This window comes from Mesocricetus auratus, unplaced genomic scaffold (assembly GCF_017639785.1).
Source record: "Mesocricetus auratus isolate SY011 unplaced genomic scaffold, BCM_Maur_2.0 Super-Scaffold_100021, whole genome shotgun sequence".
NCBI classification, from domain to species: domain Eukaryota; kingdom Metazoa; phylum Chordata; class Mammalia; order Rodentia; family Cricetidae; genus Mesocricetus; species Mesocricetus auratus.
Window position 1 is genome coordinate 25,962,052 of NW_024429202.1, and position 27,308 is coordinate 25,989,359.

Sequence of the window (27,308 nt, forward strand, 5' to 3'; positions counted from 1 at the left end):
TTGTCACTAAATGAAGAGTCTCATGTCTACATGGTCAGGAAATAAACATAAAATTTTAATGTTAAGTCAAATAAAATGTTTGCAAAACTCAATGGCTGAACTTTACTTTTATAAAGTACTAAATAAAGCCCATCTGTCAACCACCATTACTTTAAAACAAATGCATTATTCAAATATAAGTGGGTGAGGTTTTGCCACGGATTTCTGAGGGAAAAGTAACTAGACATCCTTTACAGACTTTTTTTTCTGCTTTGACGACAGAAGCTACTTTTTCTGATACTAATTCAACTTGAAATGACGACTAGCCAGTATTTCCTTCACTGTGCAGATTACTGACGTCTAGTGGTAACCCTGAAGCATTGCCCAATCCTGAAATACAATGTAAATCATTAAAAGTATGGAATTATGACCACTTACCTGTGGTAGTGAGTACACTTCACTACATTCTCATTATTTTGGCATTAATAATGTATCTAGGATATATAGGACAACTGTCCAAAAAGAAGCTGCTAAACTCAAATTAGCTGCACTAATGGAATGCTTTTATAGTATAGTCAATTGACTATGCATCAGGGAAATAATTACTTCCCTCAAAATTTGGGGCTGGATGCTGGAGTGAGTGTTATTGAAGGTTCAGTCCCAGAACTTGTAGGAATTGTAATCCCCTATTAGGAAAAAGAATAATCTGTGGTGGCCTTTCTACTTCTCTACTTCTATTGAGTGATGAAGTCCCCTGAAACAGAAGCCCAAAATTCAGCTATGAAGCTATCACAATGGTTTAGAGGATGGTGGTAGTGTAGACTATCCCTGTGGCTGTAGGGACTGAAGGTACAGTAATTGTGTTGGTCAGCTTTCTATTACAACAGCAAATACTTGAGATATCGGCTGACAGAAAGGCATCTTTTGGCTTAAAGCTTGAAGGTTCTAGTCAGTGATGCACCTACACATCTGGCTTATGGGCTTCAGTGAGGCCACTATCATAGAAAGCAACATTTGCTAGAACAAGGCTACCTCATGGCAACCAGGAAGCAACTGACCAAGAAGAGGAAAGGGTAGCTTCCCACTATCCTCTTCCAGAGGCCTGAAGACCTCCTGCTAATACTTTTTCAGTCTTCACCACCTACCAATTGCAAGTGGGGGATCCTCCGTATCAAAAGAGAGCAGTGGTGCACATTTAAAATTAAGTTAGACCACTCTTGTGACTGCGCAGGTATATAAGAAAGGCGTAGCCTGAAATCATCAAGGTTTTGGTATGAACCCGTCAAAACAATGTGGTTGTCATCACCTGAGATGAACTGGAAAAGAGGAGGATGATTTGCACCACAGACCAGGAACTCAGGTTTAGAAACCTGAGATGATCTGTGAACTGTATTTATATGATTCAGAACATAGATAATAAATACATACTGAAAAATTAGGGTCTAGGACTCAGGGAAAATGCTAAGCTGAATTCAACTAGAAATCATAAATTCATATATGCATTTAATTTTATAAAATGAATGAGATCACTGTCTAGAGTAAGTACATAAAGATCAAGAACTAAGCCATGCCCTGGACACCTCAAACATCTGAGAAGTATACTGCTCTGCTCCAGAGATGCAGAGCACCAGCGGCATCCGTATCATCTAAGATCTGTCCATCAAGTGTCCTGGGATCTCTGCTGGCCCAGCTCTTCAGTCCTTCATCACTCAGTAGACTTATCTTTGCTACAAATAAAAAAGATGGTTTCTGCAAAGCCCGTCAGAAAGGACCATAAGCTAAGCAGATCTTTAGATACACTTTGGAGAAAGGTACAACTTGTAGATTAAAAACAAACAATAAGAACAATGACATAAAGCCAAGGCAAGACTATGAATTCACTGCAACAAGGAAAACACCAACCTTCTTTAGACATTTGATACTGTAAATAGAAGCTCTGTGTCTCAAAGAATCTACCTCCTATCCCCCATTACAGATGATTGCAAAGCAATGAAGCCTATGCATAATTTCGCAGCACCCAGCAGGAATGCTTTCACTGAGATTTAATAACATCCAGCTTCTACAAAGATTGAACATAAGAATCATCCACTTGAGTAATGATTTTATTTCCTTAGCCAAAACACAGTTTAAAAGATCCTTTGTGATGTTACCAATGGTCTTTATAATAGAAGCATACCACAGTTCAGAAAACACTGTCTCCCAATTCTACATGTTCACACACTACCATCATTCAGGGCTCAATTCAAACACTAACTTCCCCCAGGAAGCCCTCCAAGTCCCCTGGGAGAATATACTATTTCATTCTTGAGCTTGCTCTCATGCTGATATTACCACATTGTACTTCACATTAAATGAGAACTTAGGGGCAAGCAATTTAGATTCTCTGCTAAATAACAGACAAATAGTATCATATACAATCACCATATAAATCCCATCATTATCTTTACCCAAGGCACGAGAAACTGAAGTTGAGAACAGATTTATACAAAGTCACAGATTATAATGAGCAGATGTGTCTGAGCTCTGATTTGATTCGAAAGAATAAAACCTCCCAACTACACTACGCTGCCATCCGAATCAAGCCCAATTACCCTACTCAAGAGACTTGTGTTTGTTAAATTATAAAAAACATCTGAGTATTCAATAAATGTTACTTGAATATAAAATCAAAATGCCTGCGCCTCTCAAACAACTTATAATTAACTGGAAGGTAATTCAAGAGTCAGAACAAAATAGTAAAGACTTTGTATTCCATGCCCTTTGCATATTCATATTCTCTCTCTCCCCCGCCCCCCACTTTCCCCTCACCTGTCTTATGTAGCCTAGTCTACCTGGCTTTTGACTAATGAACGAATTTATGTAATTTTCAGTAAATCAGATGCAAACTGAGATAATCCTAAATTTTATATAAAGACAGAAATTATGGTTGCATATATTACATGAGCACAAAACTAGGGAAACATGGGGATTAATAGAAGAGAGGATGGTGAAAATGGAAGGGTATGGTTACAAAGAGATATGCTCGTCTTACAGAGAATACTTGTTTGCAACATCTTTATGTAACAGTAACATATGTCCGTGTGTGTATTTACATATATACAAATATATAATGGCATTTTTAATAAATACATAAAAGAAATAAAAAGAGATATTCTGTGAAATCTTAAACTGATTTTTTTTCATAAGAAGCTACATATTTACCCACCATCTTTCCCAAAGAGCATCAGGTACATTAATAAAACTGACTCTTCAGTTAAAAAGTTAGATGCAGTTCCATTTTATCATCAGTCTAATCCAAAGGGACCACTGGTATGAATAAATGACTGAAGTTGAAATCTTGGGTTAGGGAGATTCACGGCTCAGTAGTAAAGGGCTTTGCCCAGCATGCACAAGGGCATGAATTCAATCCCCAGAATGTACAAATAAAATAAGTAAGTTAAAGGTATCTAATTTTCATTTGATGTTTTTAAGTCCCTAAGTAGGGGAAACAGAATAGATAGTTATGGATGGGGTGTGAGGGATTTGTAATGAGACAATCAAGTGAGGAGAAGATGGGAAGAGGGGAATGAGGGAGGAAATACAGGGGGAGGCAGACAAAACTAAGGGCTATTTGAGGAGAAGTATGGAGATCTAATATAGTAGAAGCTTTCTGTGTGTGTGTGTGTGTGTGTGTGTGTGTGTGTGTGTGTGTGTGTGTGTGTGTAGGTGATTTTAAAGAGAATCACCAAATAATGAGGAAGACAGAGTACTAGGAAGACATCACTTGTCACCAAATGAAGCTTCCAGTATCAGGATTAGGCTAAACTTGTGACACCAAAATGATGCTGCAACGATAAACGGCACACTTATTGAGCATAAGTAAGTATTTATTGTAGAAATTACTCTCAAGAGAAACACAAGCAACCCAGATGAGCCGAGTACTTTTCAGCCTCTGAACCAGAAGCCGAAAAGAGGGTGAGACGTTCTGCTACTCAGTCTTTTATTCCTTCCTCCGTACATGCCCCTAGCCATGCCCAAAAGTGGGCCTGGCTAGTGATGTAGTTCACCACCTCCTTCCATATACGTCTTTAGTCAAGCTTAAAGTGGGTATGGTTAGCGGTGTGGTAAACCGCCCTTTTATTACCTCATCTGTATGTGCCTCTACTATGCCACATGGGTAATGGCGGTGTACCAAATTTCACCCTACAGGGTTACATCTAATTGAGTTGTTGGCCAAAGGGGTCCCATGTGAACCCCCAAACAACCCAGGCTGATGCCAAGACTACAGACTGCTCTCCACAAATGGATGGCATCCTTCATTATTGAAAACAACACCTACACAACTCACTGAAAATGGAAAAGTCAAACTGGTGCCTTCACCCTGTGTACTAGTGTCTATGATACAGGAAGGTACTCTGCATGCTGCCAAAGGAGAAACATCAACACAAAGCTATAATGATCTACAACAGTGTCCTGCCTGCATGATATGCTAGTACAATGGTGGCATAAAGCTTGTGAGACTGACTAACCAATGTTTGATTTGACTCAAGAACTGTCCAATGTTTGACTTAAGGCCCACTCCAAGATGGAACTCATTTGCAACATTGCATGGATGACCAAGAACCTGAGACTAGAAGCCCAAGCATGTGAAGGAGTGCATCTCTGCATCTATAGGCTTCTTTCTCTTTTCTTGGGCTCGTTTCCATCTCTTTGTTAGTTTTGTCCTATTCTAACTTAATAGTTTAGGTTTTACCTTATTCTATTCTCTTCTGTTTTAATTAACCTTTAGAAGTTTGTTTTCTAATGAGAGACAGAAAGGGGTGGATCCAGAAGGGAGGGGAGTGGGGAGCATTGGGAGGAAAAGAGGAGGGGAAACAGTCATCAGGTTATATTTTGTGAGAAAAAAAAACATTTCAATGAAAGGAAGGAAAAAAAGAATTGAAAAAAAATCATTTGACACAGAAAAACCACTAGTTAGTGGCTTTACCAGACACAGTATTCAATGGAATAGTGTTGGGGAAAAGATACTAACACTTGATAGACTTAACCTAATACATTGTGTAACTGGAGGGTTTCTTGATTGTTCCTAAAACAAGTCCCAGCTGCTGAAGTCAATTCACTCTCTTGTGTCAGGCTATCCAGAATCAGTGTTCGAAAGTAGCTCCAAAGAGATGGAGACAACCTTTCCTACATGCATATCCCTATTAAAGTCTAAAGCAGAAGTGCTGGGAATATTGCTCTGCAGCAAAGTGATTGTCCAACATGTATGAGACCCTAGGCTGGATCCCAACACTGGGGTAGAAGAGAATGAAAAACCATTAAGAATACATTCAAGGCAACTTTGTAATTCCTAAGAGTACCTTTAAAACTGCTGTTCAGCTATAGTTGTTTAGACTTCTTTTGCAAAACTTTCATTTATTCCATTAAAATTACTTTCTTATGATATCACCACTATGAACATTCAAGTAAAATCAAATTTTCATTGAAAGAAAAACCAAAATGTAAGCAGCTAATCAACTAAGAAAGGTTTTTTCTACAAGTTAGGTTTAATAGGTCATTTAAGATAAATGTGGGCATGATTACAGAGGAGTGTAGTTATCAAGAATTTAACATGATAAATACCACTTTACTTCACAGGAACAAATATTTACGTTTATTTCATGTGTACCGGTACTTCTCTCTAACCCTTAGCAGACAATCACTATGTCTTAGTATCTTTTCCAGCTCCAATAAAATGCCCCCACCAAAGGCAACTAAAGAGAGAACAGGTTCATTCTGGCTCAGTTTGAGGTTACAGTCTCCCATGATGGGAGTCATGCAGCAGGACTTGAGACAGAAGCTGGTCACGTCACACCATCTAGAAGCAGAGAGTATGGAATGCTCATGCTCGACTCATCTTCCTTTTATAGAATGCAGGATTCCCAGGGACTGGTGATACCCACAGTGGGGTGGGGGTGGGGGGGAGGGTTGTCATCCTGCCTCAGTCAATCTAATCATGACACCCACAAACAGGAGTGCTGCAACTGGTTTCCCAGGTCAGTCTAGGTCTCATCAAAGTAGAAACTGAGATTAAGTATAAGTCCTCACTTACTGAAGCTCTAGTGACTAAATATAAAACTGAAAATTTCTATCCAAAGTGGTGTTGAGTCTAACAGCTTTCATACCACAGTCAACCTGTGATATACCTAGTCTCCTTTTCTGGAGACTGGGAAATACACGGCATTTAGGACAACATCTAACCAGGTTTAGTGCTATACCACACTCTTGCTTTAAATTTACTGCACTATTCATGGGGGTAGGGGGTAATGTTTATCCCGGAGTAACAGTCTGAGTTTGAACTGAATCAGAATCACAGGCATCATGAAAGGCAGCATCCTGTTTTGCTACCCTAAGCCTGAATGAGCTCACACTATGTCTTCTCTGCTTTTGCTCTAAGGTCACAAGACACTGTTAACCAAAACACTGCTAACTTAGGTTGAACACACCCTTATGGTCTAGTACTGTTCGATTAGGAAAATATACTTAAGTAACACTTCTCTTCAGGACTATTTTAAGGATTATGCAATCAAATATACATTAACAATTCATTATATTGCCTAGCAAATACCAGGCAACAATAAGTGGTCAATTGGTCATTCTGTACTTAGCAGTTTTTAAAACACTTGTTAATTCCTTTTGGAACACCTCCCCCTCCCATATGATGATCTCAGGGACTAGGAAGAGAGGCTGTCTTCCTCACATCCGCCAAGTGGTCTGGACAGACCACAGATGCTCAGCAACAGCTATGACTGAATGCATGAGCTAGGCAAGGAGCTCAAGTGTCCATTTGCTGCAAAACTGAAGAGAGTAGGAGAGAGAAACTGTAGATAAGTGTTTGCCTGTGAGGAATTATCTTGGTCAGTTATTCAGAGATGGAGGACCCAACCTAAATGTGGGTGGCATCTTCTAATGGTAATACGGATAAAAGGAGGTCTTGCAAGTTCATCTATCTTGTTGCTGTTGTTGCTACCGCTGTGGCATTCTTTTACTGGTATAAGAACCCTGAGTTTTCTGTCTTCCAATGTGGACTAAAAACCAAAGGTTCTCTGGGAATCCTCCAGACCTTAGCACCAGATGAGGACTTCTGAAGTATAAAGCCTTGTGCACTTAACAGCTACCGGGTTCTCAGCCTCCCCAGAATGAGACACCCACTGCTGGACTACCCGGACAGTACTATACAAGCCAATTTAACATATCCCCTTTTAATATATATATTCATTGTTAGTTCTTTTTACTAGAGAACCCTAGTATACTTACATAACTTGTATAGAGCAGAAAACTATTTGTCCAAGTCCAAGCCTACATTCTCTGCCAATACTTCTCTACCTTTTCAAAGCATGACACTTGGCACATATAAAACAATGTAGAAAATATTCCAGAGGAAAAAGAAAGCACTATTTACAATAGAAGGTAATGAGCTATGAATACCCCAGGTCTGGCCTAGCTTCCCCAAGGGTTCACGGGATCAATACTGGAGTATATTGAAGATTCATTAGCAGTACATTAGCTGAGACACTCTGCTGTACATATTCATTTAGCATTTACTAGGCCCTGGCATGTAGCAGGCCTTTAAATATATGTATGGGTTATTGACAAAGAACAGATCATTATGCCTAAATTGCTCACAGAGGCAGACAGAAGAACAAACAAGAGCTGGAGACGTGCAGAGTATGTTCACTGGATATGCAAGTTAAGAACGTGAATTTTTCTAAGGGTCGTTCACAAAACAATTTTTCTCAATCTATAGTGGGCATCAGCTTCACGTGGAAGATTCTGAAAACACAAACTATAGGCCCTGTCCCCAGGTCTTGATTTGTATAGTCATACCTCATGAGTAACAATATTTTCTTCTTTGGTAAGAAACTGAACAACTCAGGTCTACCCTGTATCATCACCTGCTAAATTCTGGGACAAAAGATAAGCTTCTTAAATAGTCCTAAATGTTCCTTGACTCAGTTTCAACAGAATGTAGTTGACCCTGCGTACAGCATGCAAGGACCACAATTGCAGCCATTAAATCCTCTATGTTGGGCTTAATGTCCAGAGGAACCAGAAGTCAACTGACACTAACTCCACCATAAGCTATCTGGATGAGAGGATACTGTGACATTAAATCCTCTATGTTGGGCTTAATGTCCAGAGGAACCAAAAGTCAAGTGACACTAACACCACCATAAGCTATCTGGATGAGAGGACACTGTGACAGGGGTTTTTATAATTAACCAGTTCAATTTAATTCTAGTGACTGAGTGATTTAATAACCAAGGTCCAAGTGAATGAATATCTTAGTGACATGTTTTTTTCACCCTTTAATAAAAGTTTGAGACTGAGGGAGGAAAACAAGGATGACAACAGCCACCAGCACCCACCTCAGAGCTCTAAGGGTGATGCAGAGGCAGAAAGGGCATCTGCAGAGCCGGAAGTAGCTCTAGAACAACTTAGAAGAAAAAAAAGTCAAGTTTTATGGGAAGATGCTTTTAAAAAGTAGACATGCATGAAACTGGAAAAAAAGATGGCGGGACAGAGTCATGCATGGAGAATGATGAGTCTATACCTTTAGCTGCCCTGTCTCCCCCAACAGGCTGCAAGCACAAAGGTCATGCCTGACAAGCTTCAGGGTGGCTGACATCAAGGACAAGGAGGTGTGTGGGAGTCAGGAGCTGCAGAAGTCTGAATTTGCATGGAATCTGCTCCCAAACCCCGCCTAGCTGCAACATCACCCTGACTCTGGGCAACAGCAGAATATATGAGACGAGTCTAGGCCATGGTCCAATATTTACAGTGTTTCAGAAACCAGAAAACTTGAACTAGACCAAAGTCTCGTGAATACTCACAATGTAAAGCTGTTTGGGCACAAACTACAGTGTGTGACATACTGCAGCACGCAATGCCAATGGCAGACCAATATGCAGTGGAGAGGTGGGAAGGTGGAGGAAGCGAGCAGTGTGCAATGGTGGTGACAGGTGAGAGACGGCTACAGTGGGGGAGCGAGGCTTTGTTGAGCGGGGCCAACAGGGTGGCGCACAGCAGCCTGGAGCTTGTGCACACTCAGCCCCCGTACATGCTACCCACTCTATCAGCCTGGATTTGAGCAATGAACAGAATGCCCCAGATGAGGGATGGTTGCTTCATTCTCTGGGTTGGACCTCTCAACTGAGGTTCCCACCCTTTAGGTGACTCTAGCTTGTATAGAGTGACATAAAACTAACCAGCACAACAACCTTAAAAAAGGTTCTGTTAGGCCGGGCGTTGGTGGTGCACGCCTTTAATCCCAGCACTCAGGAGGCAGAGGCAGGCAGATCTCTGTGAGTTCGAGGCCAGCCTGGTCTACAAAGTGAGTTCCAGGACAGCCTCCAAAGCTACAGAGAAACTCTGTCTCGAAAAACCAAAAAAAAAAAAAAAAAGTTCTGTTAGAACATTCTCCATATCCATCTAAGAAGATACTGTGAGAGTACTGTAATCCGACACTTTCTGTATCTCTTTAGACTGTTTTAACTGTACAAACTAACAAAAAGTTCAGTTACATTGAAAAGAGTACCACAGACGGGCGGTGGTGGCGCATGCCTTTAATCCCAGCACTTGGGAGGCAGAGGCAGGCGGATCTCTACGAGTTCGAGGCCGGACTGGACCGACAGCCTCCAAAACAATACAGAGAAACCCTGTCTCGTAAAACCAAAAAAAAAAAAAAAAGAGAGAGAGTACCACAAATTTATCATACCATAGATGATTAAACTTTGTATATGTAAGAAAAGAGAGCTGGGCGGTGGTGGCGCACGCCTTTAATCCCAGCACTCTGTGAGTTCGAGGCTGGGCTGGACCAATAGCCTCCGAAACAATACAGAGAAACCCTGTCTTGTAAAAACCAAAAAAAAAGAAAGAAAGAAAAGAGAACACTGAGAAAAACATGACCATTTATTTACAAGTACAGCTTATGTAAAAACAAAACCTAAGTGCAATATAATCTTAGTCAAAATAGTATATTTGTTATACAGTTAATAAACTAATGAAAATATAAACTCTTATTTATTTACAAAGAAAATTAAAAATTATCCCCTAATTTCTTTGTACGCTAAATTTTAAATTATGAGGAAAAAAAATCTCATAAGAAAAAAATTAAATAGGTTCAAAATAGACTTTAGGGTGATGCTGCTACTGCATGGGTCTTCTCAGGTACGACACGGAGTGACCGAAAGGCAAAGTAGACCTGAGGTACCCAGGGGGTACCTCTAAAAGCTTGACATGTGTCTCTTCTATCCTACCCTGATTTTTACACAGCTCAAGCACGGAACGTCCTTCAGCCCTGTGGTAAGGGTCAGGCCAAGCCACAGCGAGAGAACATTTTTGCAAGGTGATGGTGCCAAGGGCAGGACTTGTCATGTCTGGATTATGTAAACCACCAAGAGAATGCAAACCTCAGAGTCAAGGTGCTGGTTCACAAGAAGGCAAAATCCTTTTGAAAGTGTGTCCATGAGCAGTGGAAAGTAGCAAATTAACCCACTGTAACAAATCAATAGAACACTCGCCCTTCCTTTGTTCAGTAAGCAGTCTGGTCGGCATGGCTCAGCAGGTGCAGGGATTGTTCCACACGCTCACAATCTCAGGCTGATCCACAGTTGTTCTCTCACTTCCACACGTGTGCTATGGAACACACCACACCACACCACACCACACCACACCACACCACACACATACAGAGTCAGATTTTTAAATATATAACCAGAGATAAGTTACATACTGAGTCATGCTATCCTAAAATTCCTAGTTTGAAGTCCTAGTCCCAAATGTGACTGGATTCCTAGAGAGTGCCTTTAAGGAGAAGCAAGGCGGGTAAGATGCTGCATGTGTAGGTAACAAATCAACCGGAGTCCTTGCAGCAGTGGCAGCAGCAGTGGCACTCACACAGAAAAGACTACGTGAATAGGCCAAGCCTCAAGCCATGGGGCCAGTCTATAGAGAGGCAAAATCGACCAACACCCTGATCTGAATTTACAGACTCCAGAACCAAGAGAAATTAGCTGTGTCGTTTAAACCACAGACATGGAATTTTGTTACAGCAGCCCTGGGAAGCTAATACAAGACAACGCGTGATATTTATTTATATAAACATTCTTCATTCTCTATTAACCTATTTTCCAGAAGAAGTAAATCAAGAAATAAACACAAACTTTTTCCCTTATATAGAGCATGATATAAAAGTGACAAAAACCACATTTCCAGACAAAATCTTATCATCTGACATTAGTAGGAAAGACGAACTGAGGAATAGGCCGAAGAACATGATGCCACAGGCTGAGACTCATTAAAGCAGCTGCCAAGGTTTGGAGTAACTGCTGTGAGAAGCTCTGAACACAGCCCGCAAGAAAGCATTTTAACCGCCTTCTCCTTATGTATTCATGAGCTCCTCTAACCTTCAAATGGCACTGTGTGTGTGTGTGTGTGTGTGTGTGTGTGTGTGTGTGTGTGTGTGTGTGTGTGTGTATACACAAACATCCTTAACAGAAACACAACTCAGGAAGCAAGTTCAGCCCGCCGAGAGCATGCTCACTTAAGAAGACACCTTTCCCAAGCTTTTGTTTGGCACCTGCTAGATTAACATGTGAATTTCTTTTTACATAAACTAAGCCACGTGTTTTTTTTATAATTTTCAGCCGAGTTTTAGTGCATATTTTAAAAACTGATCTTCTAGTTTTACACTAACAAAACTGAATTTGCTGTTGTTCTGTCTTTTCAGTGTTACCTTATCTGGATCCATCTTTCCTCTTATAAATTCTTGCTTCCAGAACTGCAAAGCCTGTTCCAAAGTTAGGCCAATGCCCTTCAGGAACAGGCCATACTGCATCCGGCCTCCATGACGAAGATGGTGATTTTCCCTCAAAGCCTTGTGCAACTGACGCATGCAAGGTGGGAAGGATTTGGTAGAAAGCTACAAGAAAAAAAGCAAGTTCAGGTAATGGTGAAGATATACTAGATCCCTATTATATCTGCTGTGATTGTAAATTTGATTTAGTCAGAATGAAGAACTTAAGTCATAGAAAGCATTGCTGTAATACAGATTGAAAACGAGACTGTCTTATGATTTTATATTGATTAAAAATCAAACTGGTAACACTTTGAACATAGCAGATTATATAATAATAATGCCAGTTTCCCTGCTTTTTTCTCCTTTACGTTTTTTTCTTTAGATGGCTAATAATACAATATTAGTTGCCAGAAATAACACAAAGAGATGGCGTGTCCCCAGTTTTCCTCAAAGACAAAGTCTTTCAAGGCAGGCAAATTCAACACTGACAGGTCCCACTACGCTTCCTCAGATTCCCACAGCTGTACATGTACTTCTATGTACACATTTCATCACATGGAGGCTCATACTTCCACCACAGGATGCAGACTGCAGAATGTCAGGATGCAGAATGATTTCATCACCACAAGATCCCGATTCCCTGTTTGCACTCATTTAGTGCACATGCGTGCACACACTTGAATTTGTGTACGGAGGCCAGAAGTCAACATTGGGTCTTCCTCTATTGCTCTCACTGTCCAGCACAAGCCTCTAGGATTCTCCTGTCCGCCTCCCCAGTGCTGGGATTGCAGGCCCACACCATCACATTCAGCTTTTTATGTGGATTGGGGGAAGGGACGCAGATCCTCACACACAGCAAGCGTATCACCAACTGAGCCGCCTCACCATCCCCTCTCCTTTCTGTTCAATTTCTGCTTGCTGCACTGCCACCTCCCTCGGTTAGAAACATTTAGAAACAGCCAATCTGTTCATTGCTGTAACTTTGTCATTTCAAGACAACCAACTAAACAAAATCACACAGTATGCCAGGTGTGAGGACCGGCTTGTTGCTAGTTCCTCATCCTTGGTTCAAGGTTCTCCTGTGACAACACAGGGAAGGTCAAAGACCAGGCACAATCTATGGCCTGAATGAGCCACAGTTTATTTAACCATTTGCTCAATTAATAACACTAGGCTGTCTGCACCTTTTTATTACAAACGAAACTGCTCTGAATAGTCTTACAGGGTTTGTGGACATAATATTCCATTTTTCTAAGAAAAAGTTCTGAAAATATAATTGCAGAGCAGCAAATTGATTAGTAATATAAACTAGCCATAAAGTAGAACACAATAGTAAGAGAAAGGGTTTCAAAGAGAAAATTCAAATAAACATGTTTAAATAATAGTTTAAAAATGCAAGTCTTTTTTTTTTTTGATGCCAAGAAGTATCTCTGTTTGGTTTTTAATTTAATTTTTTTCACTTACGATCTCATCCTTGTTCCCTCTAACTTCCCCAAATGCATTCTTCCTCCCAGGATGTGGGTTCTCTCAGCAGGGCAAACTTCCTGCTCACCCTGTGAGGAGGACCAGGTCTTGCTTTGTTTGACTTTGCTGCTCCCTCCAGTGACTACCTGATTCCTCTCAGTAAAGAACAACTAAATTCTATTCTAAAACTGACCCACACAGACCTCTATCTTCCTGTGTAATGACGAACAGAAAGCCTTTTGGTTCATTGTGACATGAATAGTTTGGTTCTCTCTTAATGGAAAAAAAAATAGAGTATGTTCAACATCCTTGGTGTAAGCTCACATCATCCCCTAATGCCTGCTAACTTTTCAACTATATATAATGGATCAAATTTTATTCAGCATTTTAGAAAACAAGGTGACAAAGCACAGTCCATTCAGGTAAGTAAAAGAACAATATGACTATTACACCACTGTTACACAAATCAAATCGTACAATAACTTAAACAATGAGGAATGAAACAAGGGCACAAGACAAATGCCATCGAAGCCCAATAGGGATTGAGAGCTGATTTGTCACTGTACCAACAAGAAGTCTTCTTTCCCAGGGGCTGAGTCATGCTTACACATTTCCACTCTGCTGACATGTCTGGTGTACCCTTCCCACTCTCGTGTGATCTACTTACAAGCAGGCAGTCCCTCAAGACACAATTCAACCCCTGTTTCCTTTATTACAATTTCCCAATTCCTCTATTCTCAACCACCAAGCATTTATTAAACTTTTATTATGTGTGCAGCCCTCACAACTACCAGTGCAGAGAGAGTCACAGGTCCCCTCGTGGAGCACCTTACACTCTGATGCAGACACAGGCATGGGCATAAAAAAGGGTAAAAATGGTGTCTAAGTCTACGAATACAGCAGCAGTGCGATTGAGTGTGATTAGGAAAGAGAATGCTGGAAACAAACGAGTCTCTAAGGTAAACCATACTTCAACTCAGGCATATATTTTTCAAGCTTGATTCTACTTCAGTGAAGATCCAAGAATACCACTCATGTTATGAAAATTTAAAACTCTGAGATGGAATGAATATGGTATACTAGAAAGCAGTGAGTAAGCTATGAGAGAGCAGAAGACAGGTCATAAACACCAGAGGGTTTGATGATTTGATAAGGAACTGGGCAGCAGGAAAGGAAGGAGAAAGAATGCATAGAAGAACCTAGTGACTGTCCCAAGGATAGAAATAAAGACAACTGAGCACAGAGTTGGCCACTAAGACAGGGAAAGGAAATGGAGCCAAAAGAGAAATTGGAAGGACAGAATACGGGATGCTGCAGAGGACAGCAAGAGATGAAGGGTTGTGCGAATGAAACCATCAATGAATTGGGGCAGGGTTAGCATCGAGGGAAGTATCCATTCTATGTCATGATCCCAGGGCTTTAAAGATAATCAGAGTCCTGACAGAGAAGGTTCAGAAGAGGTTGTGTAGACTAAGAAAGACACTGACTCCATACAGTCCCCATTTGAAGAGTGACACGGGTACAACAGCGGCACTGACAGATACAGATTTCAGTTACAGAACAACCTAGAAGGAGCAGCCTGTGACCAGCAAATATCAAGAGACACACTGAGGCATGGTGCTATAAGGATGAAGCAACAGAGTCAGGGAGCTCAATTTACATTTTCTACATGAATCGGTGAGTACAATGCCTGGTATTCCCACAGCTCACACTTGCTGGTGAAAGGAACACACTTGATGAGCTCAATCTATATTCAGTAAATGATTCGGTGACTACGGTTCCTGGTATTCCCACCGCTCACACATGCTGGTGAAAGGGCTCGAGGTACGGATGGAGTTAATTCCAACTATTCATGTAATACAGTGACCACATGGAGAAATGGAAAAGCAATAAGGGACCACGAAGGTGAAATAACTATTTAGAGGAAATTAAAAGATGAGACATCTTAAGAGCAAATGTGAAATCAACTCTGTTGTTATTTCCAGGCATATTAACTGTTAAATACTAAATTATGATTTGCCATGAGATAATCTATTCATTCTTATCTGTTTTATTGTAATTCTCATATTCCAGCATTAAAACCCTGTTATATTTTTAATTTTTTAAAAGTAAAGTAGTAGCTGTAAATAAAGACTATAGTGGGCTTACTTTTTCTTTGTGGGATAAAGTCTACATACTACAGTGGATTACAAAGAAATTCTGGAAACTGAAGTAAAACAAGTGCTCTTGCTGAGGAACTGCAAGGTAAACTAAGGCAGAAATGAACCACATGGTAATGCAGCCTTCATTGGTACCAGTCAATGCTCCTGGGGAACTGCACCCACATTTACATATTGAAGTTTTAACCAGTACCCAGAGTTCCATTATATTTAGTAAGAATCCTTAAAAGAGGTAACTAAGTTACATGGGGTCACAACACTGTTAAAGGTGACTAGTGTACACGCCGGAAGAGAAACAACCAGGCTATATAGGCCAACAGTGAGAAACCCATCTCATGAGACAGGAAAGCGGTAGTCTATAAAGCAAGGAGAAAGGCCCCAGAAAACCTAGAGCTTAGGCTTCACACCTCTGGCTATGAGAAACTGTCTTTCTGGTACTTAAGTCACCAATCTGTAGCATTTTTGCTATAATGGTTCTAGCTAACAAATACACCTCATTTCTCCTTTTCTAAATGTGTGCAGTATTTAAGTGTAAACACATAAACAGCACGCAATGGTTGTTATTTAAAAGAATTCCATTTTCCAATAATCAAATCTTTTTTTAAAAAATTGCAAAAATTTCCCCTTAAATTTGGTTTTCTTACAATTAAAATAAAATCATATATATAAGATATGATCAGAAGCAATGGGGCACTGCTCCCCCACCTTCCCATCTAGGGTCTCTGGTTGAAACAGCTGCTTTAACAGGGGCTGGTGCTTACCGAGTCAATCTGATCTAAGGAAATCTTCCCAGGGTTCTTCTGGGTGCTGTAATCTTGGCCAGTGTAAGAATGACTGAAAAACAAGCAGAACAAAATGGAATCTGTAAAATGCTTTTATCTCTTCAAACAGAATTTTTGTCCTAAGATCAAAGTTATAACAAGAAAACATTTTACACATGAGCCTCAGCAGAAAGCCAAGTTCTTTAAATGTATTTAATAAGACATATACAATGAATTGCTTACAATGGAGCGCCAGCCTGGATTTCCTGATTCCTACCCCAGGGCACTTCTTTCAATTCTTACAAACATAATCTATTCAGTAAAAGTTTAAACCTCCTCTACTTGCAACAGAGTGAAAACGAAAGGAGAGTTTGAATGAGAAATCACCCCTTGACCACCGATCCCTGGACTTGTCAGTGCTGACATAGGATCCAAATGGAAATTGGTTTTGTTAAAAGCCTGATACACAGTAGTAGTTGTCATTCATTAAAATATTTAACAGTGCTCAGTGAGAAGGAATCTCCATGCACATTCTCTAATTAACTCCTCACATACATTTGGGGAGAACACTTAATTTACACAGCAAGTGAGGAGATTAGCAATGTGTTAGGATCAAGTGGCATATATTCAGAGGCAAACTTGTCTCTTTGTTGCATTTCTTTATGACACTGTCATCCTCTTCCCATAATAAATGTCTCTGTGGTGTTATTTACAAGTTTGGAAACACGTTGATATGTACTATGCAAAACCATTCATCTTTGTAATTTTTCATATCCCTGGCAAAATCTACTATCCATGTCTAACCCCATAAACAAAAATCCCATTGCATTCAGTTTGCTATATTATATAGAAAAATATATCCAGTCAACCCATGGCTTACACAGATACAACCAAAGAAAATTCGGGAAAGAATTCCAGACTCTCTATTTCATATCCACTAAGTACAGACTTTTCTGCAGAACCACACATGTGCTCTTCAAGAAGCTGCTGCTTCCACAGTCATTAATTCCACTGATTACACAACAGGTATGAATTAGAAAACAAGCCTGGAGTAGTGTGTTGGGATGCTGCAAGTACCCTATGCGACTGTCAAGCCTAGGCCTTCCTCTCCTCTTAAGTAATGTGTCATTTGCTCTGCCATATTCCATCAAGGACATTAACATGATGCATACATAGATCATGCTAAGTAAAACCCACAGCTGTTACTTGAATGATTTATGCTGTTTTGACAGGTTTATGCATGTAGAGTTTATGTGTCTGCAGGTTCACACATGTGAGGGTGCTCTTAGGTATGTGTGTACACATGTGTGAAGGCCAGAGGTAATGTCAGCTGTCTTTACCTATCATTCTCCACTTTATTTTCTGAGGCAGGGTCTCTCACTGAACTTGGAATTCCCTGATGTAGCTAATTACCCAGCCTACCTTAGGGAGTCCTTGTCTTCACTTCCCAAGAGCTGAGATTACAGGTGGCCACCACGCCCAGCAGCCCATGTGTTTTTATGTCGATGCTTGGGGTGCTCATGCTTATATAGCAAGCATTTTATCCATTTCACCACCACCCTGGTTCCTGTTTTCTACTCTTATACAAGCATAAAGGACCATTATTTCTGTAAAATCACAGGAATAAAAAACTACTTTACTTCCCCATCTTACAGCAGAACAAAGAAGCACCATAGAGTAATGGATAGCAGAAGGCTGCAAGTCTGAAGACCTTTCTTATTTTGGGTTTTAAATCACTAGTTATACAACTGGAAGAGTCAATTATCCTGATTTGCCATCATTCTCATTTGTAAAATGGAAGTATTGATGCCAGACTTGACTAGATATTCTAGAGAAAGAAAATGATATGGCTTATTTAAAGTGCTAATTAAAATCAGTAATGTATATTCTAGTACAACAGAGCAATTGCATCTTTTACCAGTAAATATGAGGTAGTCGGTAGGACAGTCAGTATGAGCCTACAGGAGATATCACCCAGCTCTGTACTAGGCCAGGCCTTTGACCCTGTAAACCTCAATATTCAAAAGCATAAATAAAAATGATGATTGCAATCATCTAAAAGAAATGCCCAAACCAACTATTAACAAATACACAGGTAGTGGTAAAAATTATATACAGATGTAATTATAAATGGCTATCAATAAAACGCAGTCAAATAATTACTTCACCACAGGAGCTTGTCTTAGATAGATTAATGCAGCATAATGGGTTTAAAAGAATCATACAGAAACACAGAGCACAGTAGCACACACCTGCAATCTAGTAGGCTAAAGGGATTTGGAATTTGAGGCAATTCTGAGCTACACAGCATCGATGAAGCCAGTGGATGGGGGTGAGGGGGGAGGATAACGACCATGTACGTTTGCCAAAAATGGAAATCATTTGTACAAATGCATGATTCTAAACGTTATAATACACAAACAGGCTAATTTCCAAGGAAAAGAGTAAAAGGTAAGAGAATTACAACATAAAACCACACAGAGAATAAATACAGCACACACATCTAACTCCCAAAACAGAAAAAGAAGCCACTAGCCACATATAGCAAAATATGGAATCCACTGGAGGCAATGACAAAAATGGATATTAGAAATGTGATTTTCCTTCCCATCTATGATAAAAAGGGATTGTCTATGTCTTGACGAATAAGGAAAGACCCCAGATACTCTTAAGTATTTTATAGTACTACTTAAGCTGGGTATGACAGATAGAGTTGGCATGGACAGTGTAAGCTACTGCAATGAAAAATCTTGAGAATATCCAAGGATCAAACTGACATCATCAGGTTCACACTTTAAAAATCAGAGGGAAGAAGAATAAGCAGAAAAGACAGAAACTGGACAATAGAAAATGACTATCTGGAAGAATATTTTAGGCAATATTACATCTAGGCCAGCGAAGGTAAGACTTTGACTTATCTCAATAGATGAATTTAGATTTTTTTTGGGGGGGAAAGAATAGATATATCTTAAGGGAAAAGGCAGAAGAGTCAAGAATCATAGGGAATTTATAGCTGAGTTACTTGAGTGCTTCCAAGACACAAATTCAAAAGAAAAAACCTATTGTAATGAAATAAAACAACTTCAAGTATAAACTTGAAAAGAGCTCTGCTCTGGCTTGAATGTAAAATGTCACCCACAGCTCAGGCCAGTGAGATGGCTCGGCGAGTAATGGCAAAAGCCTTCAAGACCGATGGCCTGAGTTCAACCTCTGGGACCCATATGAAATAAAGGACTGACAGCAACTCAAAGATCAAAACACAAACAGAAAACAAAAAAGCTACACTTCCACAAAGAATAAAACTACTTAGCCGGGAAGTAGTGGAGCTAGCCTTTAATCCCAGCACTTGGGAGGCAGAGTCAGGTGGATCTCTGTGAGCTCGAGGCCAGCCTGATCTACAGGGCTAGATATAGGACAGCGAGAGCTGTTACACAGAGAAACCCTGTCTCAAAAAACCAGATAGATAGATAGATAGATAGATAGACAGACAGACAGACAGACAGACAGACAGACAGACAGACAGACAGAGATAGTCAGACAGACGATAGAAAGAATGACCTACTAGCTCATGAAATAGCAGCTTTGGCTTTTACAGGGAGCACTAAACAGCTGCTTCTCAAGGAAGTTGTTGCAGGTAACCAAGAAATGTAAGCACATCTCTACTATATCCAGAGTGCTATCAACTTCATTATTATAAGACTTCTAACTGAAAGCAGACACTATATCAGGTACTCTCTGTGCATTCTCATTTTACGATTTTTAAAAATGCACCCATTTTATAAATATGCCAGTGATTATGTCAGATGAAAAGAAATAGTAACAGCAATTTTTCCTTTTCTATTATTTTTTAACTTTTGAGAGTATAACAAAATTGCATCATTTCCCTCTTCCCTTGCCCCCTCCAAATCCTCTTCTACCTACCTCCTAGCTTTCTTTCAAATTCATGGGTTTTTTTCATTAATTGTTAAATAACAGCAAATTTGTTAGAAATAATTTTAATAGGAGACACACATGCAGATCCAACAGAAAATATTCATTCTGAGGTTGATTCATGGTCACACCACTGTTCAGTTTTCAGCAAGTTAGAATCAATGAGCATAAAAGCTATTTTATTCCTAACCTTTTATATCACGATATGTCATTTGTTCCAAACACAGATTTTAAAAATCATTTTAATAGTTCACTAAATTCATATTGTATCCCTAATCATTATCTTGCCAAATATAAAGAGGCATGACTAGAACTTTGAGTAGTTAAAGAAAGAAATTAAAGAAGACACCAAAAAATGGAAAGATCTCCCATGCTCTTAGATAGGTAGGATCAACATAGTAAAATTAGCAATCTTGCCAAAAGCAATCTACAGACTCAATGCAATCCCCATCAAAATCCCAACACAAGTCTTCACAGATCTTGAAAGAATAATACTCAACTTTATATGGAAAAACAAAAGACCCAGGATAGGCAAAACAACCCTGTATAATAAAGGAACTTCCGGAGGCATCCCCATCCCTGACTTCAAGTTCTATTATACAGCCATAGTCCTGAAAACAGCTTGGTATTGGCACAAAAACAGACTGGTAGACCAATGGACTCAAATTGAAAACCTGATATTAACCCACACACTTACGAACAACTGATTTTTGACAAAGAAGCTAAAGTTATACAATGGATAAAGGAAAGCATCTTCAGCAAATGGTGCTGGCATAACTGGATGCTGACATTCAGAAGATTGCAGATAGATCCATATCTATCACCATTCACATGGATCAAAGACCTCAACATAAATCCAGCCACACTGGACTCCTTTAAAAAAAATGCTTTTAATCTCAGCACTTGGAAGTCAGGGACAGGCAGATCTCCAAGTTCAAGGTCATCTTGAATTCCAGAACAGCCAGGGCTCAAAACCCTGTCTCAAAAAAAAAATAATTAATTAATCTTAAAATGCCGTTAGACACTCAGTGGAATAGGTTTCTTCCCACAATTCAGTTTCTGTCCTTATATAACAGATCTTAACTACTAAATTACAAGACAATACAAAGATCAAGAAACACTGCTCAACCCAAGGACTGTTGCCACAGGCTTTCATGGTGGCTCCTGAACCTCAGTTAACCTAACTAGATAATCCCTTGCAGATATTCCCAGAGGCTAACCTAGACACTCCCTCCCAGGCACACCCAGAGACTTGTCTCCTGTCAAGTTGACAATCAAGACTAACTATCACAATCGAAACCTACATTTATATAACCAAGTTTACAGGGTACTACCTTTAACCCTGTTAAGTCAATGCAATATTGAGGAATATGGGTATGGCAGGTGACTGACACTCAAAAAAACAAATAATCCATTCACAATGAAGTACAGTTTTTCTAAAACACTTATACAAATGTCTAATTTACAGAAAATATGAATATCTAAGTAAATAATCCATTGAGTTATATCTAAAACGATAAATCTGGAAAACACATCTGCACACATCCACGTGTGAATCCCAAGTGAGAGGTAGACCTTCTGGACTTTGCAGAAGCAACAGAAATACAAGTCCTGTTGGTTGCACATAGTAGAATTTGGATACTTAGACCCTCGACGGGGACTTTTTGCCAGAATATGGGAACTGAAAGCTGGAAAAAAACAAACAGAAATTATACAGAAGTGGACCTGTGGATCTCCCAGCAAGATCAGCTGGTTAAGAACAGGGGAAAAATCTCCTCATGGTGTGGCGGTGATGAACATCACCCCTCATCACTACAAACAAGAAGTGAAGGTCAGCTTTTCAGGGATGGTTATGCCTCCATTCCTCTTCTCCTTTTAATGAGTGAAAACACTGGTGGAGCATTTGCAACCGGGGAGGTCTTGGCTGCAACTCTACTGTGTACAACAGCCAGTCTGGTTTGCCCAGAACAGTCCTGGAGGCTCAGACAACATGGGAGTAAACAGGGCTCTTGGAATCTTGTAGTCATCTTGTTAGACAGGGACTAAAATTGGAATCTTGGCAGTGCCATCAAAGGTTGCCATGAAGATCAGGAGATTTCTAGACTTCATCACTGTACCTTTCATCTTACTATAACCATCATCTTCACCAAGGCCTAAATGTATTAGACCTAAACATGCTTTGACTGCTTTCTTTCGTTTTTTTAAGAGCCCTGGCTGGCCTGGATCTCCCAGGCTACACCATGCTGTCTTTGAACTCAGGGATCATCCTACATCTGCCTCATAAAGGAAGCACTCACATCCCATCTACTGCCTTGCTTTTCCATTCTTAGCATTTACTAATCTCTTCCAGTGAATACTAGAGAGTAATTTTTCATCTACTTTCTTTATACTTCGTAAGAATTCTTTGGCCTTGAGGTAGAAACATCTAGATGTCCTTTGATGTCTGATATCTGGAAGTTTTTTTTTTTTGAATATACCATTGTAAACAACATTTATTCTTTGGGACATTTCCAAAGGTAAAATTTCAACTTCAAATGCAGGACATTTAAATGGAATTCAACTTCATGAAATCAGTTTTACTCACCTCTGACATATTTAAAAAAAACAAACTTCTCAATGTCTACATAAGCTAGGAACCACTAGACAAATGACTGCTGAGCACTTAAGTTGCCGTACACTTACTAATAAATATAATGTATTCACTGATTTCAAATACAGTGATATAAAATATCTCATCAATACTTTGTCATGTCAATTACACATTAAAATTATATTTTGAGTATGAAGATGTCACTAAAATTATCTTCATTAGGCAATATAAAAGTATGCATGCAATTCCCATTATGTTTTTACTAACGGCACTGCTGTACATGTGTACAGTGACAAAAGACAGTCACATGATCCTTTGGATGGCTAGGTAAGCATACCTACACAGTCACTAGCCTGCCATCTCTGCCACTTGCCAAACTAAAATTCCTGATAGTCATGGGCATAAAATGAGCTACAGCTGGGCCAAACAAAGAGAGTCATTTCATTTACTGCAAAGGAGTCTGTTTTCAAAATCATCTACTCGGGAACTAGGTATTAGACATAGAGGACACAGTTTGCACTTAAGCAATCTTAGATAGGGATTACTTTGGAGGTAAGGTAACTAAGGTACATTTTGGAGAAAAACTAAGCTTCAACATATTTCTACTTGTGAGCTGGGATAGCCTGGTCCACCTCAACATACAACTACCACTGTCTATCCTTTCATTAGAAACCATGGAGTGCAAACGTGATTCTAAACTACAGTAAAAAGGATTTCTCTCCCATCCTCCAGGAATGTCTTTCCTCAACAAATAGATTCTGAGGTCCATAAAACAATAACATATAAAATAAGCTGCTTTTCTCTGCAAAGCATTTCCCAGTACCACAGAACCTAAAGAGATCACTACTATTTACCCCCTCCATCTGACAGGCTTCAGTTAATATTTTTACCCTGGTATAAAACATGAAAGCAGCAAAAAAAGCACCAGTAATCAAAACTGATTGGTGCATCAGGGAATCCTATTTATTTGGGCCATTAAAAAGTAAGTTAAAGCATCTTTCAAAATGAACTGTGATCTCTTGGATCATTCTATAAAAGTATCCCAAGTCCCAGGCTAACCTTTTCAAATAAAGCCACATGCATCATGGCACGGATAGAAAACAGTTCCAGGAAGAGGAGACGAGGGTCTCTGCACAGCATACATATATCCAGTTTGCAATCACAGTTTTGCCACTTTGGATATTTAAAAAAAAAAAACTCTGATCACTTAAGCAGAGCTATTCAGACCTTTAGAAAACTGAATCCCCTGCGGTATGGATTTGTAGAGTGTGAAGGAAAACATGGAAGCCAAAGTAAGGGCATATCATTTCCTGTTGCAAAGGGCATCACAAGAAAATTCACTCAGCCGCTGTCACCACTGAAATTGAAGTGAGCCTTTTTACAACTAAATCCCTAGTAAATGGAACTAAATCCCTAGTAAATGGTGTCTAACTTGTATCAGTCCAGGTGATTTTCCTGGCAGTGATTCCAAATGAGAACACAATCAATAAAACTCTGTCAAAACTGCATATACATTATTTTTCCACTAGCATGAATTTTACTCAATTTTACTTTTAAAAGGGCTCCTCAGAAAACTATCATCAGACAATATGCAATATCATCTGCATTTGTGGGTAGCAAGAGACGCAGGATAAAAATGAGAAGCGGCCTGCAGATAACTGCTACCCCACCCAGTTCAGCTGCTACTTCCCTTCAGTTGTCCTCCCCGCCCCCACCAGTAAATATATCACATTCCTTCTGCTCTCGGTGATGTTCTGGTGTGTGTAAGGAATGATGCCCTGAGACAGACTGCTCAGCTCTGGTTCAGGATACCCACCACTAAGAAAGAGTACCTGCCAGGGCAACAGTGAAAACTAAGAGGCTGGAAGAATGAAGCGCTGATGAATGTGTATTGTTGACATGAGAATGGCCACAACAAGGACCCCAATGCCTCAGATTCACGGGAATGACCAAGCCTTCCATAGATAAGGCTCAAGAAAATGCCAAAGCAGCACCCTGCTTGGAGTACAGTTGTCAGTCAAAGGCTGACCCTTAATTAAAGCCAGTATACAAAACCCAGCAGCTGCAGTTTCCTCCTCCTGGATGACTACAGCCTGGGACTGCTCCCTACAGAACCCTACTGAGATTAGCCAATCCCCACCCCTTCCCACCTGGTGTACTGTGCATAATAATTGCATGGAGTTCTCGCTGCCCCTGCTGGTCCCCAGCAGAGCACATGGTCCACTGAATCCTAGGTCTTCTGTACCTGTGTTTGTCATTTCTTCATTCACCATCACCCCAGTTGGGTCAATCCCTAAACCATGCAGATCTCAGCAAAAATTCACACATTGACGGCTATATTTCCACTCCCTTACAAACAGCTCTCAAAGCACAGAATGTTTCTGAAACAGGTCCATGGCATTTTAGGACTAGCCCATCGCATTGTTAACACACATGAAGGATATGTTTGGGGAAGTTGTGTAGGCTTTTCTGGTTGTTCAGTATTAGTAGGGGTCGGGTGGTCAGGCAAAAGGTGTGGAGACAGCTAATGAGATTCTTACTAAAAGTCACAGTTGAAAGAATCACATAATACACTTTCCTTTAATCTTCAAACAGTCATTGAAGTATCATCATGTCAAAGGGTTCTGTTTCAGGTATCAAACTCCTAACAGTTGAGTTACTTAAATATGAGTCTATGAGACTCAGGAAGCCTCAGAGTACTTATCTCCTGTGGTCACATGGGAACAGAAAGCGCTGCATCCATGGAACAGTCTTAGGTCACAAAAGCAAAGAAAGAATTCCTGCTAAGGTAAAGCGCTGAGCATCCCCTGGGAAAAGACAAAAGGCTCTATGACTTGGGTCCTAATTATCATCTCAGGGGCTAGGGCAGGTACTTGGCTCTGGGTTTGACACTCAGAATAGCATCAACTAACTACAATCTCATTCAGACTCAGTATTTAGCAACATAACGAATGAATGATGAATGAATTAATGAATGGCAAAGTTTAGAGCTCAAAATGTTTTCTATCATCATTCATTCAATCAATCATTCATTTGTCCATCCACTAGATTCACATGGTCACTGGAGTCTTCTTATGGCAGTCACTGTTTTAAGTAATGGGGAAACAAAGTTAAATAAGATGAACAAATTCTTTACTCTCATAGAGACTGTATTCTAGATGAATACCACACAAACAGATAGTTAACTAAAAATGGCAGTTCTTCTAGTTGCTGTGACTGTCTTAGTTACTGTTTTATTATTGTGAAGAGACACCATGACCAAGAAAACTCATAAAAGAAAGCATTTACTTTGGGGCTGGCTTACAGTTTTAGAGGTTTAGTCCATTGTCATCATGGCAGGAAGCAGACAGACATGGCGCTGGAGCAGTGACTGAGAGCTTTACATCCTGGTCACAGGCAGCAGGTGCAATTAACTGCTGAGCCATCTCTCCAATCCTTAACTTCCTAAAGTGATCCACATGCATACACGAACCTCTCCTAAGACTTTCCCTTCTGTCTATTTGATTAGCCATACATGTACATGTTTATAAATTTTGCTTCTTTTCCCCCTAGAAAATATATTGGAGTTAAGGGGCCATGTCTAGTAACTCTTTTGTACTGAATCAGAGTATCTATTATAGTCCCTGTAATACAATGGGTAACTTCTAACAAAATGTCAACTTTTAGCAATTATACTCTTATAAACATATGATCATTATTGATATAGATATGAAAAATACAATTCTAAAGTTACAAATTGAAAAGTATACATTTTAATTTATTAATTTCTTACACAGACCCTGAATAACTTTATAATATAATAATCTTATTGATTTATGACACAGACCTTTGCAATAATCAGTGAATGAAATGTTTGTGTTGATGCATGAATAAAAGGAAATAAACAGTCCAAAGTACTGCCAAAGACTGGGAACAGGTGACGAGACAGAGCTGGCAAACAACTGAGGCTTGCGTGCATCACATTAACTAGGTTTTCATTTCAGACTCTGACGGGTGTAAGCCCTAATCTATTAAACCATTTTCTAGCATTTACTTTCGTTTTTGCCACAATTGACACATAAATACCAACACGATGTTCTGATTTGAAAATGAGAGCATATTCAAAGAGGAAACACTTCAGTTTCTCACCATGCCTGCTAGGAAAAGCTTTCTTAACAGGCTGCCTGTCTGATACAAGATTAGTGACAGCGCATTCTTTAAAGGAGTAAACAGAAGCATGTGCACATTAAGCAATTGTACTGCACTAGGAACAGGAATCCTATACAAGCAGCTATAACAATATGACATGATAAGACAGTGTAAGGAAGATGATTTCATTACCTTAAATGATGTTAGAAGATCAGTATAGCTATCTTAGGAACATAGGATGTATTAAAAGTTAATCCTTTGCACATAACACTCCTCTCTGCTATGTTGTATTATCTGTAAGTTCTAATTCATTCTTGAACAGAAATAGGATGATAAAATCAGAAGAAACAGTATAGCAAACACAGTTTTAAAGTTATTTACTCTTCAATTAAAGACAAGATGATAAATAAGAATAACTATTAAGAGTAATTGGTAACATTGAGCCCTCCCCCCATTTTTATCTTAAAGTGGAAGGTTGT

At 39.7% G+C, this 27,308-nt stretch overlaps 1 protein-coding gene across 2 annotated transcripts in view; it reads right to left on the reverse strand.

Moving 5' to 3' along the window:
• Nucleotides 1-27,308, reverse strand: part of Prim2 (DNA primase subunit 2) — a 182,814-nt gene that overhangs the window by 43,513 nt on the left and 111,993 nt on the right. Inside the window, exons 9-10 of one of the 2 annotated variants that reach the window (XM_013117302.2) lie at nt 16,182-16,254; nt 11,735-11,920 (exon numbers count right to left, since the gene is read on the reverse strand). In XM_013117302.2, coding sequence (XP_012972756.1) covers nt 11,735-11,920; nt 16,182-16,254 — 259 coding nt within the window. The remainder of the gene's footprint in view (nt 1-11,734; nt 11,921-16,181; nt 16,255-27,308) is intronic. The other variant, XM_021230328.1, reaches the window with a different exon arrangement.